Genomic DNA, 12,245 nt, shown 5'->3' with positions numbered 1-12,245 from the left:
GATTAAGCCATTTCTTCTTCTCTCTCACAGAGGCTTCTGAGACACATAAACAAAGGGCTGTGTGTAGACAGGATGGCCTTCCGGATGAGTACTGCTGATCGGAGCAGCCCTGTGCAAGTCTGGCCTAGAAGACCAGAGTTGGGCCACTGTGGTGAAGGTGGAAGGGAGGCCCCTTGTCTAGTAGGTTGGCACTTACTGTGAGACATTGGAGAGCACCAGGATGCTTAAGGCTCTGACTTTGAATGAATGGGTGGGATTTTGGCAGAGTCATCTCTGGGTTGGTCATCTAGGGGAGAACTGCAGGATCCCAAGGCTGCCATATGCACTGTGCACTGGTCTCTTTGGCATGGCCACCGCTTGCCTCCCCCATCCTCCAGACAGTAGCTGTGACCTACCACTCACAGAAGAGTTAACCTCACAATGCTCTAACCAATGAATTTAATATCTAAAGACACATACTACAGGGCAGTAATTGTTGAGTTGTTTGTTTTTTGAGACAGGGTCTCACTATGTTGCCCAGGCTGGCCTCAAACTCACCTTGCAATCTTTCTGCTTCAGCCATCTAAGGCATGTACCACCCAAACCTGTGGATTAGGAGGTAAAAGTTATGGCAATGCTCTATTCTTGCCCTTATGAAAAGCACCATCTGGTGTGCTCCTGTAGCAACACAAGCAGAATGTTTAAGTTTAGACCTTGGTGTACTGTTAATGACAGATCTGTACTGCTGACCCTGATATAGGAGCTGGTTGAGTTGGCTTACAGTGGAATCATAAAACGGATCTCCTTCTCGTAGATGTCTGGGATCAGTCCCATTGGGGAGTTAACCATGTGCATTGTATTCTTGCCAAACAGCTGGAACTCATAATGGATGAGCTGCTCCCAAAAGCCATTGTTGGGTCGAATGATGGGCCGGCATGATTTGGTCCAAGTGTGGGCATCTAGAAGGGTCATGGCGTGGTATTTCATGAGGTAGGCGAGGCACAGGGCAGCTGAGCGGCTCACACCAGCAGCACAGTGCAGCAGGGTGCGGCCCTGCTTCATTTCCACGGAATGGATATGGTCAGCGATGGGGTCGAAGAAATCGCAGAGACGCGCAATGGGCGCATCAATCACAGGCACCTGCACATACTGGATATCCTCGTAGAAGGTGTTGGCGACCTCTACTGAGACGTTGATGACCGTGGTGATCTGATTGCTGGACAGCAGGAGCTTGTTGTTGGCAGCCACACCATTGCTGATGAACAGGCTCTTGGTGATCTGTGAGAGGCCACTGATTGAAGGCTGTGGGAACTGGACTGCGAAGGCACCCAAAGGAGAAGTCATCAAGGTGACAGACAGGTCAACAGCCGGTGCTAGGTTACATGTCCATCTTTCTGCCAGGCTGTGCCCACTGAATACTGTGGAAAGGAGGGTGAAGTGGAAAAGGGTAAGAACTCAGAAGAGTTCTGGGAAGTGGATGGCTGGGTCTCCAAGGCTTGCCAAGGCAGGCCTCTGAGCAGCAGTCAGGGAACACATTAACCCTTACTGGGTTGTTGTGTGTGTGTGGGGGGGTCTTTTCACACAGAAAACAATGGAAATGAGAACAGTCAACCACGAGAGGAATATGGGATAGACTTTAAAGGGACTTCAGCTAGTGAGTGGAAGGGGGTCAGCCATTGTCCGAGAGACCATGGGACAAAGGAAGGAGCAACTTGGGTTTACTGGGATGGGTTCAGGTCAGGACCTAAAGAGCTTCCAGAAAAACAGGGTGGTACAGAGTCTTGGTCCCTAGAGAGTACCCACACAACTGGACACAAAGCTAATGGGAAACTCGTCACGTATTTTGCTTAGCTGTGCCTTCAACATTTTTTTTTTCTGAGATAGGGTTTCTCTGTAGCTTTGGTGCCTGTCCTGGAACTAGCTCTCGTAGACCAGGCTGGCCTTGAACTCACAGATCCGCCTGCTCTGCCTCCTGAGTGCTGGGATTAAAGGCGTGCACCACCACCACCTGGCTTTGTGCCTTCCAACATTAATGACCCTAAGTTAACTGAGACCAAGTGAAAGTGAAGCCCGGCGGTGCTCACCTGGAACACAGCATTCAGGAGGCAGAAGAGGAAGGTGGGGGGCTCTGGACATAAGGGCGCTGTTTCCTGCCCTCTACCCTGAATAAAGAGCCAGGGAAACAAGCTACAGGGTTTCTTTAGTTTTTTTCCTTTGGCAAAGAAACAGAGCTGTTTACTTAAAATTAACCTTTAAGAAAATGGGATTACAGAGAGAACAAGCAAATTTCCTAAGCAGGCCAGTTTCAGCTAGCAGAAGGGACATCTATCTAAATCCTCCAATAACAAAGGGTCATCCAAAGTAACATCCGGCCAGTCAGTGCTGTTTCTACAGGTCTGTCTCCCTGTTCCTGCCTTCCAAGGAGTGTAACTTTGAAGTGACCAGTGTTTTTGTTTCTGTTCTCAAGTCCTTTTCTATCCACAAAACCACAAACCTCCTTTGCCTGGCTCACTGGAACATTCTGTTGTACAGAATGAAGTGTTGTACAACTTTAGAAAATAGAGCCAAATAAGATTTTTAAAATGTTGATCAATGGGGCAACACACCTACCTTATAAAGAGGTGATGAAACGAGACAACCCAAGGGTTTGGAGAAAGGTTAAAATGCAGATCCTTGTGGGAATGACATGTATAGCTGGGGGCTACAGAGTTGTAAAGATGGTCTGAAGCCATCACAGACAGGAGGGCATAGAGCAGAAGGGAAACTGAGGCAAAAGATGGGGGAGTTCCAGACCAGCCTGGACTACTGAAATTCTTTAAAAACAAAACAACCCACAACAAAAGAACAAACCCAGTATCATTCCTCACAAAGATGAACAGTTTGGATTGAGGAGGAAGAAGAGAGAAACTTGGTCGCGGCTGCTTTTGCACTTTATGGCCAATGAGGCCTTTGACATCTAGTTAATTTGTCACTCGAGGAAAGTGAGACTCGAGGAAAAAGAGTTTTGTTCATCGTCAGAGAGAAAGTTCTTTCAGGAGAAAGCTGGCAAATATAGGTGGGGCTTTGGTTAAATTCTGGGTTATAAACTAGACCAGAGTTCACAAGTTGATGGGTGGGAGGTGCCACTTCAAGTCTAGGACGCTTCCTAGGGAATTGGCTTAGGAATGGCTCTCTACGTGGTGACAGGGCTCCGACAATCTTACCTCTCAGCCGCTGGGTCGCGGGAGTCTTTCAGGAAGCGACTGCAGGGCGGAGCCGCGGGCGATGGTCTCCGAGAGGGTCCCTCATGATCCTGGATCTCGGTAGCAACAGCTTCTCCTCGCGCAACAATGGGCAGTTCTGGGCCTAGGGGGAAGCCGCAGCCTGCTCTGCACCCGGACGCAGCGTCTTAGAACTCGCGCAATCATCAGACCTCTCGGAGAAGCCAGGAGGGCCGCAGCAGAGCCTACCGGCCCGTCTCCACGGAAACGCGCCTAGCAGCGCGTCTCAGACAGCCGGAAGGACCGACCTCAGGGCGGCCGCCTTCAGGCCCCGCCCCTCACGCGTCTCCTAGGCAACAACCTACCGGAGTCACAAAGATCTGGAGGGCTGTAGCCTGCAGGCTCCGCCCCTTGCTTGTCTCCAGGGCAACGCGCAGCCTCCGCCTTAGACTTCAGTATAGATAGTCGCTCGGCGTCCGCGCGCCCTTCCAGCATGGTTTTTGGCATAGGTACCATTCCCGAGTCCTTCGCCCGCCTGTTAGGTTCCTCCACACAGTCAAAAAGGCCTTCAGTCAAATGGGATCTGGGTTCGAATTTCGAGTCTGTTGCCAAGGAGCCCACTGCCTCTGGCACGGACTTCCGGCGAGAGAGACTAGACAGCCAGCCGAATCTCGGCCGCGTCCAACCACAGATCTTCTTCCTGCGGCCGCGGCCGGCAATTCCGAAGTTGTTATTCAGGTGTGGTTCTGGTGTGCCGAGCGGTCGTCAGACCCGGGACCTCTGAGGGAATCGGGACTTTCAGATCCACACCGCCCCAGTCGTGTCCTCCATCCCCGCCCATCCGAGTTCCTCAGACCCAGGCCAATCTGTAGGACCCTCAGAAGCCTGGACTCCGGCGTTAAGTCGTAGTCCCATTTCAGCCCTCCGAATGAATCCTGGCCCTGGCTTACTGTAGGCTTGACGTCGTGCGGTCCGAGCGTACTTTGAGGTGGCACCCGGTGAAGCTCAGGTCTCAGGCCCACAATTTCTTGACCACCCGCTTTCAAGCCTTCCCATTCTCCAGTGATTCTGGAAAAGCCTTCAGTTTCCCGTTGTTTGGCCCCAATCCCCACAAACCTTAATCCTGCCCCGCTTTCTCAACCCTTCCCTCAGCCAAGTTCCTACAGAGGATTTACTATGGAAAAGCAATTTGATTCAAAATGGCCATTATTTATTGCTTGAAAGAGTATTTCCAACTTTCTCCTTTTTCATGTCTACTGTTGATAAGTTTGATGTGTCACTGAGTAGAGAGGATCTAAGTTTTTAGGCTCTTTCCCTCGAAAACAGGGTTTAGATTTGTGTACGAATTCCTGACCTTTAAACCTGTTTTCCCGTCAGCACCTAGGTATGTTGAATTGACTTTTATAGAAGCCAGAAAAATGGAAATAGGAAGCTTGGGAATTTTTTTTTGGATTTATTTATTATGTATAGTGTTCGGTCTGCACGTATGCCTGTATGCCAGAGAAGGACACCAGTTCTCATTATAGATGGTTGTGAGCCATCATGTGGTTGCTGGGAATTGAACTTGGGTCCCCTGGAAGAGCAGCTAGTGCTCTTAACCTCTGAGCTATCTCTCCAGCCACCCTGGGATGTTGATTTCTTTGTAATATTTGTAAAGGTAAGCACAGTTGTTATCTACCGATAAAAAGTGAATTGGAAAACATTTTATAATCTCTTGAAAGGTTATTGTCCCCCTGCCCTTCTTAAACTGGACATGGTTGTCCATGCTTGTAATCCCAGTACTCGGGTTGGAAATTCAAGATCATCCTCAGTTTAAGTGGGCGTTCTAGGCCAGCTTGGGATATATGAGACTTTGTCTCAAAAAATATATCTTTTTGTTTGTTTTGGTCCTAATGATAAAATTACTATACTTTCTGATGATCTTGTTCTGATGTGCTAATGAAAAGAATTTATGAAGGTAACATAAGCTTTCATGTTTGTTGTTCCTTCTGTCCCTGTATGTATCAGCCAGCCAGCTATTTCTGTTTCAGTCAATTCGTGAAAATGTGTATGGAGTTCTTCCTTTCTTGTTCTTGTTTGTTTGGGAATCTATATTCATGGAACACTTCGCCAGCACATCGGTCATTTCCCTGGTTTCCTTTAAAATGGTTTGTTAATCATTACAAAAGTAAAGTACAGTAATTAGAACGTCATCAACAACAAACTGAAGACAGACCAGCAAAACGAATGAGCAGATGCAATCCCTGTTACCATTTTGATGTGTACATATAAGGTCCTGTGCTGGTTAGCTTCTGTCCCCAGCCTAGTGATTGATATGGGATAATGCAGCCACTGTGGGTGGTGCCACCCCTGGGCGGGTGGCTGGGTTGTATGGAGTAACGGAAAGCAAGGCCGTAGCGGCCTCCTGCTTTAGCTCCTGCACTGAGTCCTGCCTCAGCTTCTCTTGATGAGCAACTGTAACCTGTAAGCTGGAACAAACACTCTCCCCTCAGGTTGGTTTTGGTTAGTGTTTTATCACAGCAGCTAATAGGCTAAGATAATACATATATGTGTATGTGTGTTATAGTTTTAAAAACAAACAGCACAAAATATCACTGTTTAGCAATCTCCTTTTCTCCTCTTTTTTTTATATTTATTTATTTATTTATTATGAATACAATATTCTGTCTGTGTGTATGCCTGCAGGCCAGAAGAGGGCAGCAGACCCCATTACAGATGGTTGTGAGCCACCATGTGGTTGCTGGGAATTGAACTCAGGACCTTTGGAAGAGCGGGCAATGCTCTTAACCTCTGAGCCATCTCTCCAGCCCCTCCTTTTTTCCTCTTAACTAGTTATCACACCAAAATAGTTATACTTGATTACAAGTATTTTATCTGATGACTTAGAATGTATAAACAATTTGTTGTTGTTGTTGTTTTGAGACAGGGTTTTTCTGTAGCTTTGGAGGCTGTTCTGGAACTTGCTCTGAAGACCAGGCTGGCTTCAAACTCACAAAGATCCATCTGCCTCTGCCTTGCCAGTGCTGGGATTAAAGGCATGCACCACAATCGCCTGGTCTGAACAATTTTTTTAATGGAAAAACCATTTTAAAAGCTTCATAGTGTAACTAAATTATCAGAAAATGAAAACCTACTGGCTAGCAACATCCTTTGATGTTGTTTATTTGTTAAGATATGTAGCCCAGGTCAACTTAAACCACAATGTAACTAAGAATGGCCTTGATCCTCCTTCTTCTGCCTCCCAAATAGGTGAGTTTTTATTGGTGCCGGAGACCACCCAGAACTGTGTGCCTGCTAAACACACATTCTACCAACTGAGCCTCGTCCCCAGCTCCTCATTCTCATATTGCTCCATACTTCTCACCCTTGTGGGTGTCTCCGATCCATTGATGCCAAGGGGCTCAGGATTCCTATGAATGCCAATGTCCAACACAACACAATGTAGCAAATTAAAACATTGGGAGATTGGGCATAGATGGGGAAATCTTTTTTTGGTAACTCAATTATGTGATTCCTGAGTGTGAACTTTGTCAGTGATATTGTTGTCTTGTAGTGTCAAAAGGTGGAACATACCGAATAGAATCTCCAGAAGATCTATAGCATCCCAAGCCTCCCTCCCTCCCCAAACTCATTCATTGGACTTCCTTTATTAACTAACCCTGTGTCCACCCACACTCCTCCTTATCTCTCCCTCCCTCCTTCTTTTCTTCCCTTTTAAAGAGAGTTGCCTGTGTAGCCCAGGCTGGCCTTGAGCTCTCCATCTTCCTCCTTTTGGCTTCCCGAGTGCTGAGACCACAGGCATGCACCAACACAACCAGCTTTCCTCCCCACCTTCTTCATCCTGTTCTGTTCTCTGCCCACTTCCCAGACCCCCTCAGATCCAGGCTATGAAGGAAGAACTCCCCATCTCAGCCTCTCTCAGATTCATCTTTTGCCTCTACCTTCCAACTTACATTCATCTAAGACCTCCACCTCTGCTCTTACCCTGCAGTTTCTCATAAGATGACCACTCCAGCAGTGGGCGAGCTCAGGGGGTGAGCGCTTGATTAGCGTGTGTAGCCCTGGGTTCCAGCCCAGCACCGGCACAGAGTGCCAGTACAACGACAACACAATTCTTGGGGACTCTTCTGATTCTCTGCTGACCTCTCTTGAGGCCTGCTCTGGGCCTTTCTGTGTTCTCCCAGGATGCTCTTTCTCCCTGTTCAGGAAGCAGCCTCTTAGCAGACCTCATCTACAGGCAAATCTGGTTTCCTTGCTCCTCTGGAAGTGAGAAAACTACTTATCTTGAAAGCCAAGGAGGAGCCAGGTGTTGTGGTGCGTGCGTGCCTTTAAGTCCCAGCATGTGGGAAGCAGAGACAGGTGGATCTCTGTGTGTTCCAAGCCAGTTTGACTACAGAGCGACTTCCAGACCAGCCAGAGCTACATAGCAAGAGCTTGTCTCAAAAACAACAAAAAATAAACTCAAAGAGCACCTATCAAATCAGGCCTTGCCCAGTTGTCTCTAACCTGTTCCATCTTCCCTGCCCTCTCTAGCATAATGAATTCCAGCGATGCAAATGTGAAGAAGCTTTTACCCAAGAGCCATTTGTCTCGGGTGATTATTCGGGACAACCTCAATGCACAGCGCATCTATGAGATGGAGGTAGGGTACCCCGGCTTCTGGGTTGGAGCCTGTTAGCGGCCTGACTATTCTCCTCTCATAACTCCTTCCTTGTTAAGATAGCTGCCTGTGGAGCCCGGGGTAGAAGAGGGGCTCTCGACTCCTAGAGCTAATAGGAGGCCATGAAAGCATTCTAAGGTAGGCCCCCTCTTTATGGGGGAGAAAACGATACTTGGGGTTAGTGTCTCCCCAGATCTCACACCTGCTCTCCATGACCTGAGAAGAGAGAAAGCCCTCGCCTCTTGGGTGCTTTCTTGCTCTGTTCCCTCAGAACATATTATCTCCCATGCAGAACCTCTCGGGCTTTCCTGCTTGAATCGGCATCAACACTATCTGGCTAGTTGTGTTTTTTTATTTTTTATTTTTTTGTTTTTGTTTAAGTTATCTCATCTCCAGAGGAGAGCTCAGGCCAGCAACAACAGCAATAAATCCACAGAATGACAAGGACTGAGTAGGGCCCTGTGTTAAACTTCCTATGCTATGGTCTAGTAGAAATAGGCTGGAGTCAGAGATAGGCCAGTTGTATATGATCTTGGGTGAGCCACACTTTCTTCATTTTTAAAATAAGATTTGAAACTCTTTTAGTTACAGGTTGTGTAAAGTAAATTTGAACTACTTTAAGCAGAATAGGGAACTTAAGTTCACGTAAGCAAGGATGGCTAGGACAGGACGACCCATGCTTCCCAGCTTCCTTGGCGGCTCTCGCTATCTGCCTTTTGACACCTGCATCTCCTTTAAGGGTGTATCCCCTTCTACCTGACTTAGAAATACTTGTGCCAGTGTCTCCCATCCTGATTATGCTGTAGTTACGGGGATCCCCTGCACCAGGCATGCGCCTCACATCCTGATTGTGTTGTAGTTAGGGGGATCCCCTGTGTCGGCTCCCCACATCCCCCTCTGCAGCAGTTCATTGAAATGCAGGGCTGAGTGGTAAGAGAGGATGTGTCCTCCCAGCCTTGCAGTCTTGTTGAGACAGGAGAGGAGTTAAGGAGTGGATGAAGTTGGGATCCCTGTGACAGGAGGGCTGTCATAGGGAAGCTGACATGTTAGGTAGACATGTAGATATGCCACAGATAACAAATCCATAGACAGCGCAGTGATTGGTAAGACAGGGTGGGAGGATTTGTGGAAGAAGAAAGAAGCAAGATGGGCCTCCTTGCTACTGCAACCTCCATTTCATTATTCCCTTACACTTCTCACTTATTTGTTATTTCTTCTTGGGAATTAGAGTCAGGGCCTCACACACGCTAGGCCAGTTCTCTATTGAGCTGCTTTCCTGGCCCTGTGAATACCCATTTGTAAAGCAGGCTCCGCAGCTACAGACAGTCAGAGGGCGCCACGGTACTCTATTGAGCTCAATGTCCACTTTACAAATAGAGAAACTGAGGCCCTGTGTGGTCCAAGCTGTTTCATGGGATGAATCTGGATCGGGTCTCTCAGGTCTCTCAGGTCTCTCAGGCCTCTCAGGTCTCACAGGCCCCTGGCCCTTCTAGGTCAGCAGCCTTACCTTTTGCTACCAAGTGACTTGTTCATATCCTAAACTCATCTCTGTTTTCCCTAAGATGAAAGCTTCGGACAAGACCAAGAGAAAAATGAGCTATTTGTATGACCACCTGAAAAAGAAGTTCATGACAGACCAGCTGAGGAAGATGCTGCGCTGGAGGCGGGAGTCTCTGAGCACCCAGCAGTACTTGAATAGGCAGCGGGTAGGCTCGACTTAGATGGCAAGCGAGCCACCATAGCAGTGGCAGAACCATCTGCCCGGGAACACAAAACCACCCTGGTGAGAGCTGAGGGGCGGGAACTTGCTGGTCGACACCACTGTAGAGCAATAAAGGGTTAGCAGCGGATAGGACAAGAGCACAGCAAGTCCTGGGTTCCAGTCTGCTTTGCTCCACCATCCCCTCCGTCCAGGGAAAGACCTGCAGCCACCAATGCGGAGTCTAGCCAGTATTCCTGGTTTGTGCAAACATGGAAACGTTTGCACCCACATTTGCTTTCTCTTTTGCCCACTTCTCTCTTTCCCTCCACCGTCCCCACTCCCTCCGTCTCCTTCATGTCTACTCTTCCTTCCTTTCTTCCTCATTTTGGTTGAGACAGCTCAGGGCTTGCACATTTGCAGGGAACATGCTCGCCCACATCCCTGAAGACACATCTGCCAGCTGTGCTGCGGCTGTTGACATCTTAGACGAAAGGGCTGAGTAACGCCACTGTGCGACATTCCAGTGGTAAGGAGGTCAGGGTGAGGCACCAGACAGTGTTGTTTCTGCCACCTACCAGCTTGTATGACCTTGGGACCTCTCTGGGCCCCTTTCCTCCTCTGAAAGAATCAGGCAGTAAAAAGATAACCTGTCTCAAGGAGCTGGCAGAGGGCAACCGGCTGGCCCAGAGCTCATCCTTTCCAATTGCTGTAACAATGGCGATACCCATGAGCTCCCAGCCCTCCTGGTGCTTCTGCAAAGCACCCTCAGACATCCTGCTTCCTGTCTGCCCCTTCCCAGAGCCTGCTCAAGTCCTGTGCTTGCTTTTCTCGTTGACCTTGGGTTCTCATGGGGGCTTCATTCTGCGTGCAGGGTAGCACAGGTCTTGGTCCTTAGCCCTGATTAGATTGTTTACCTTGAGAGCCGGAAGTAAGACCCCTCTCAGATTTGATACAGGTCTGTTTTGGATGCTTCTCCAACCAGCCCTGATGATAGGCCACTCTTGTACCCAGAACCCACACCTGTGTCTGTGCCAAGTGTTTGACTGGCTCTGACTGGTTCACACACCTTTCTTCCTGATCAGGCTGTGACACTGACATCTCTAATCACAAATCTAGGAAAGGGAACAGGTATTTGTTTTTATTTTATTCTAGAGAATTTCATACAATGTTTCTTGCCCCTAGCCATCCACTGCTTTCATGTCTCTGTTTTATAAGGAAAGACTTTTGAATCAGATGTCCTGGTCTTATGGCTTTGGTTGCCCCTTCTATGATGTCTGCCGCATCTTGAGGATAGAGTTGTATTGTAATTGTATTACTTGGGGTCAGATACATCCTGGTCAGTTGATACCTGCATTTTGACCAGTTGTAACTTTTTATGTTTTGCTTGCATCTATGTCTGTGTACCTTATGTAACACCTGGTGCCTGCCGAGGCCAGAGGCAGCATTGGATCCCCGGACACTGGACTTTCAGAGGGTTGGGACCGCCGTGTGGGTGCTGGGAATCAAACTCAGCTCCTCTGCAAGAACAGCCAGTGCTCTTAACAGTCAAGCTATTTCGGTCCCTATGATGATGATGATGATGATGATGATAATGATGATGATGATGATAGGTTTTTGAGACAGGGTCTAGTGTATACCTTTCTGACCTTGAGTTTAATATGTAGCTGATGATGGCCTTGAACTCCTGGTCCTCTTACCTCTATCTCCTGGGTGCTGGGACTATGGGTGTGTGCTAACACACTCAGTCCATCCTCACAATCTTCCTATACTCCTAAGAGAAAGCATGCTGTATCTGTGTCACTTATTCTGCTTTATAGGATGACATCTAATTACATTCATTTTTCTGCAAATACATCACTTTTATTTACAGCTGAGTAAAATTAATTTTTATTTATGTATTTTTAAAATCCATGCATCTGTTGATGGACATCTAGCCTAATTTCATTTCCTGGCAATTGTGAATACTGCATTAATAAACATGTATGTGTAGATGCCTGTGTGTTATGCTGACTTACTGTCTCCCGAGTAGATGCTCAAGGGTGGGCAGCATGGTAGTTTTAATATTTATTGAGGAACCTGTGATTTCCGTAGTGGTGGCAGCAGTTTCCTCATGACTGGCAGTGTGCCCTTGCCAGCATTTATTGTTGTTGTTGGTGTCTTAATCATAGCCTTTCTGACTTGAGTGAGTTGGAATCTCAAAGTAGTTTTAAAGTGCCATTTCCCTGATTACTGTTGAAAATTTATGTGTATGAGTATTTGCTTGCATATAGGTGTGTGTGTGTGTGTGTGTGTGTGTGTGTGTACCATGTGGGCGCCCAATGCCTGAGGAAGCCAGAAGAGGGCGTTAGATCCCTGGAACTAGAGTTCCAGGGGTTATTGGACTCCTGGCATGGATGCTGGGAACTGAGTCTTGGTCTGCTGCCAGAGCGACGTGCTCCCTTAGCTGTTCCCACTGTCTACAGCCCTAGGTTTTGTGTTTAAAATGATCTTATTGTTTTAATCAAGATTCTCTAGAGGAACAGAACTGATGGAATGAATATGGGTATATATTAAGGGGGAATTTATTAGGATTTATTAGGTGGTTCACAGGTTGTGGGATAAGTAGTCTAACATGGGTGTTTTCCAACAACAACAATAACAAAAAAAGCCAAGAAGTCAGTAGCTGTTCGGTCCATGTGCTGGTGACCCATCCCAGAGGGTTCCT

At 47.6% G+C, this 12,245-nt stretch overlaps 2 protein-coding genes across 2 annotated transcripts; one reads left to right on the top strand and one right to left on the bottom strand.

Moving 5' to 3' along the window:
• Nucleotides 1-750: 750 nt before the first annotated feature.
• On the bottom strand, nt 751-3,222 carry Dusp18 (dual specificity phosphatase 18). Its single transcript, XM_038313352.1, has 2 exons — nt 3,183-3,222; nt 751-1,397 (listed from the first exon to the last, which is right to left on the bottom strand). The coding sequence occupies exon 2, from the start codon at nt 1,321-1,323 to the stop codon at nt 757-759; it is 567 nt and encodes a 188-aa protein (XP_038169280.1). The 5' UTR covers nt 1,324-1,397; nt 3,183-3,222; the 3' UTR covers nt 751-756.
• Nucleotides 3,223-3,672: 450 nt separating this feature from the next.
• C1H5orf52 (chromosome 1 C5orf52 homolog) lies at nt 3,673-9,560 on the top strand. Its single transcript, XM_038323390.2, has 3 exons — nt 3,673-3,917; nt 7,713-7,821; nt 9,402-9,560. Exons 1-3 carry the CDS (start codon nt 3,673-3,675, stop codon nt 9,558-9,560), a joined length of 513 nt encoding a protein of 170 aa, XP_038179318.2.
• Nucleotides 9,561-12,245: the final 2,685 nt, after the last annotated feature.

The sequence above is a fragment of the Arvicola amphibius genome, chromosome 1 (genome assembly GCF_903992535.2).
Source record: "Arvicola amphibius chromosome 1, mArvAmp1.2, whole genome shotgun sequence".
NCBI classification, from domain to species: domain Eukaryota; kingdom Metazoa; phylum Chordata; class Mammalia; order Rodentia; family Cricetidae; genus Arvicola; species Arvicola amphibius.
Note: the sequence above shows the minus strand (reverse complement) of the source record. Positions and strands in the feature narration are given on the sequence as shown.

Coding starts and splice junctions, on each gene's coding strand:
- Dusp18 (XM_038313352.1), bottom strand. CDS start 1,323: ATGACTTCTCCTTTGGGTGCCTTCGCAGTCCAGTTCCCACAGCCTTCA.
- C1H5orf52 (XM_038323390.2), top strand. CDS start 3,673: ATGGTTTTTGGCATAGGTACCATTCCCGAGTCCTTCGCCCGCCTGTTA. Junction 3,918..7,712: donor ATTCCGAAGTTGTTATTCAG/GTGTGGTTCTGG, acceptor TGCCCTCTCTAG/CATAATGAATTCCAGCGATG. Junction 7,822..9,401: donor AGCGCATCTATGAGATGGAG/GTAGGGTACCCC, acceptor GTTTTCCCTAAG/ATGAAAGCTTCGGACAAGAC.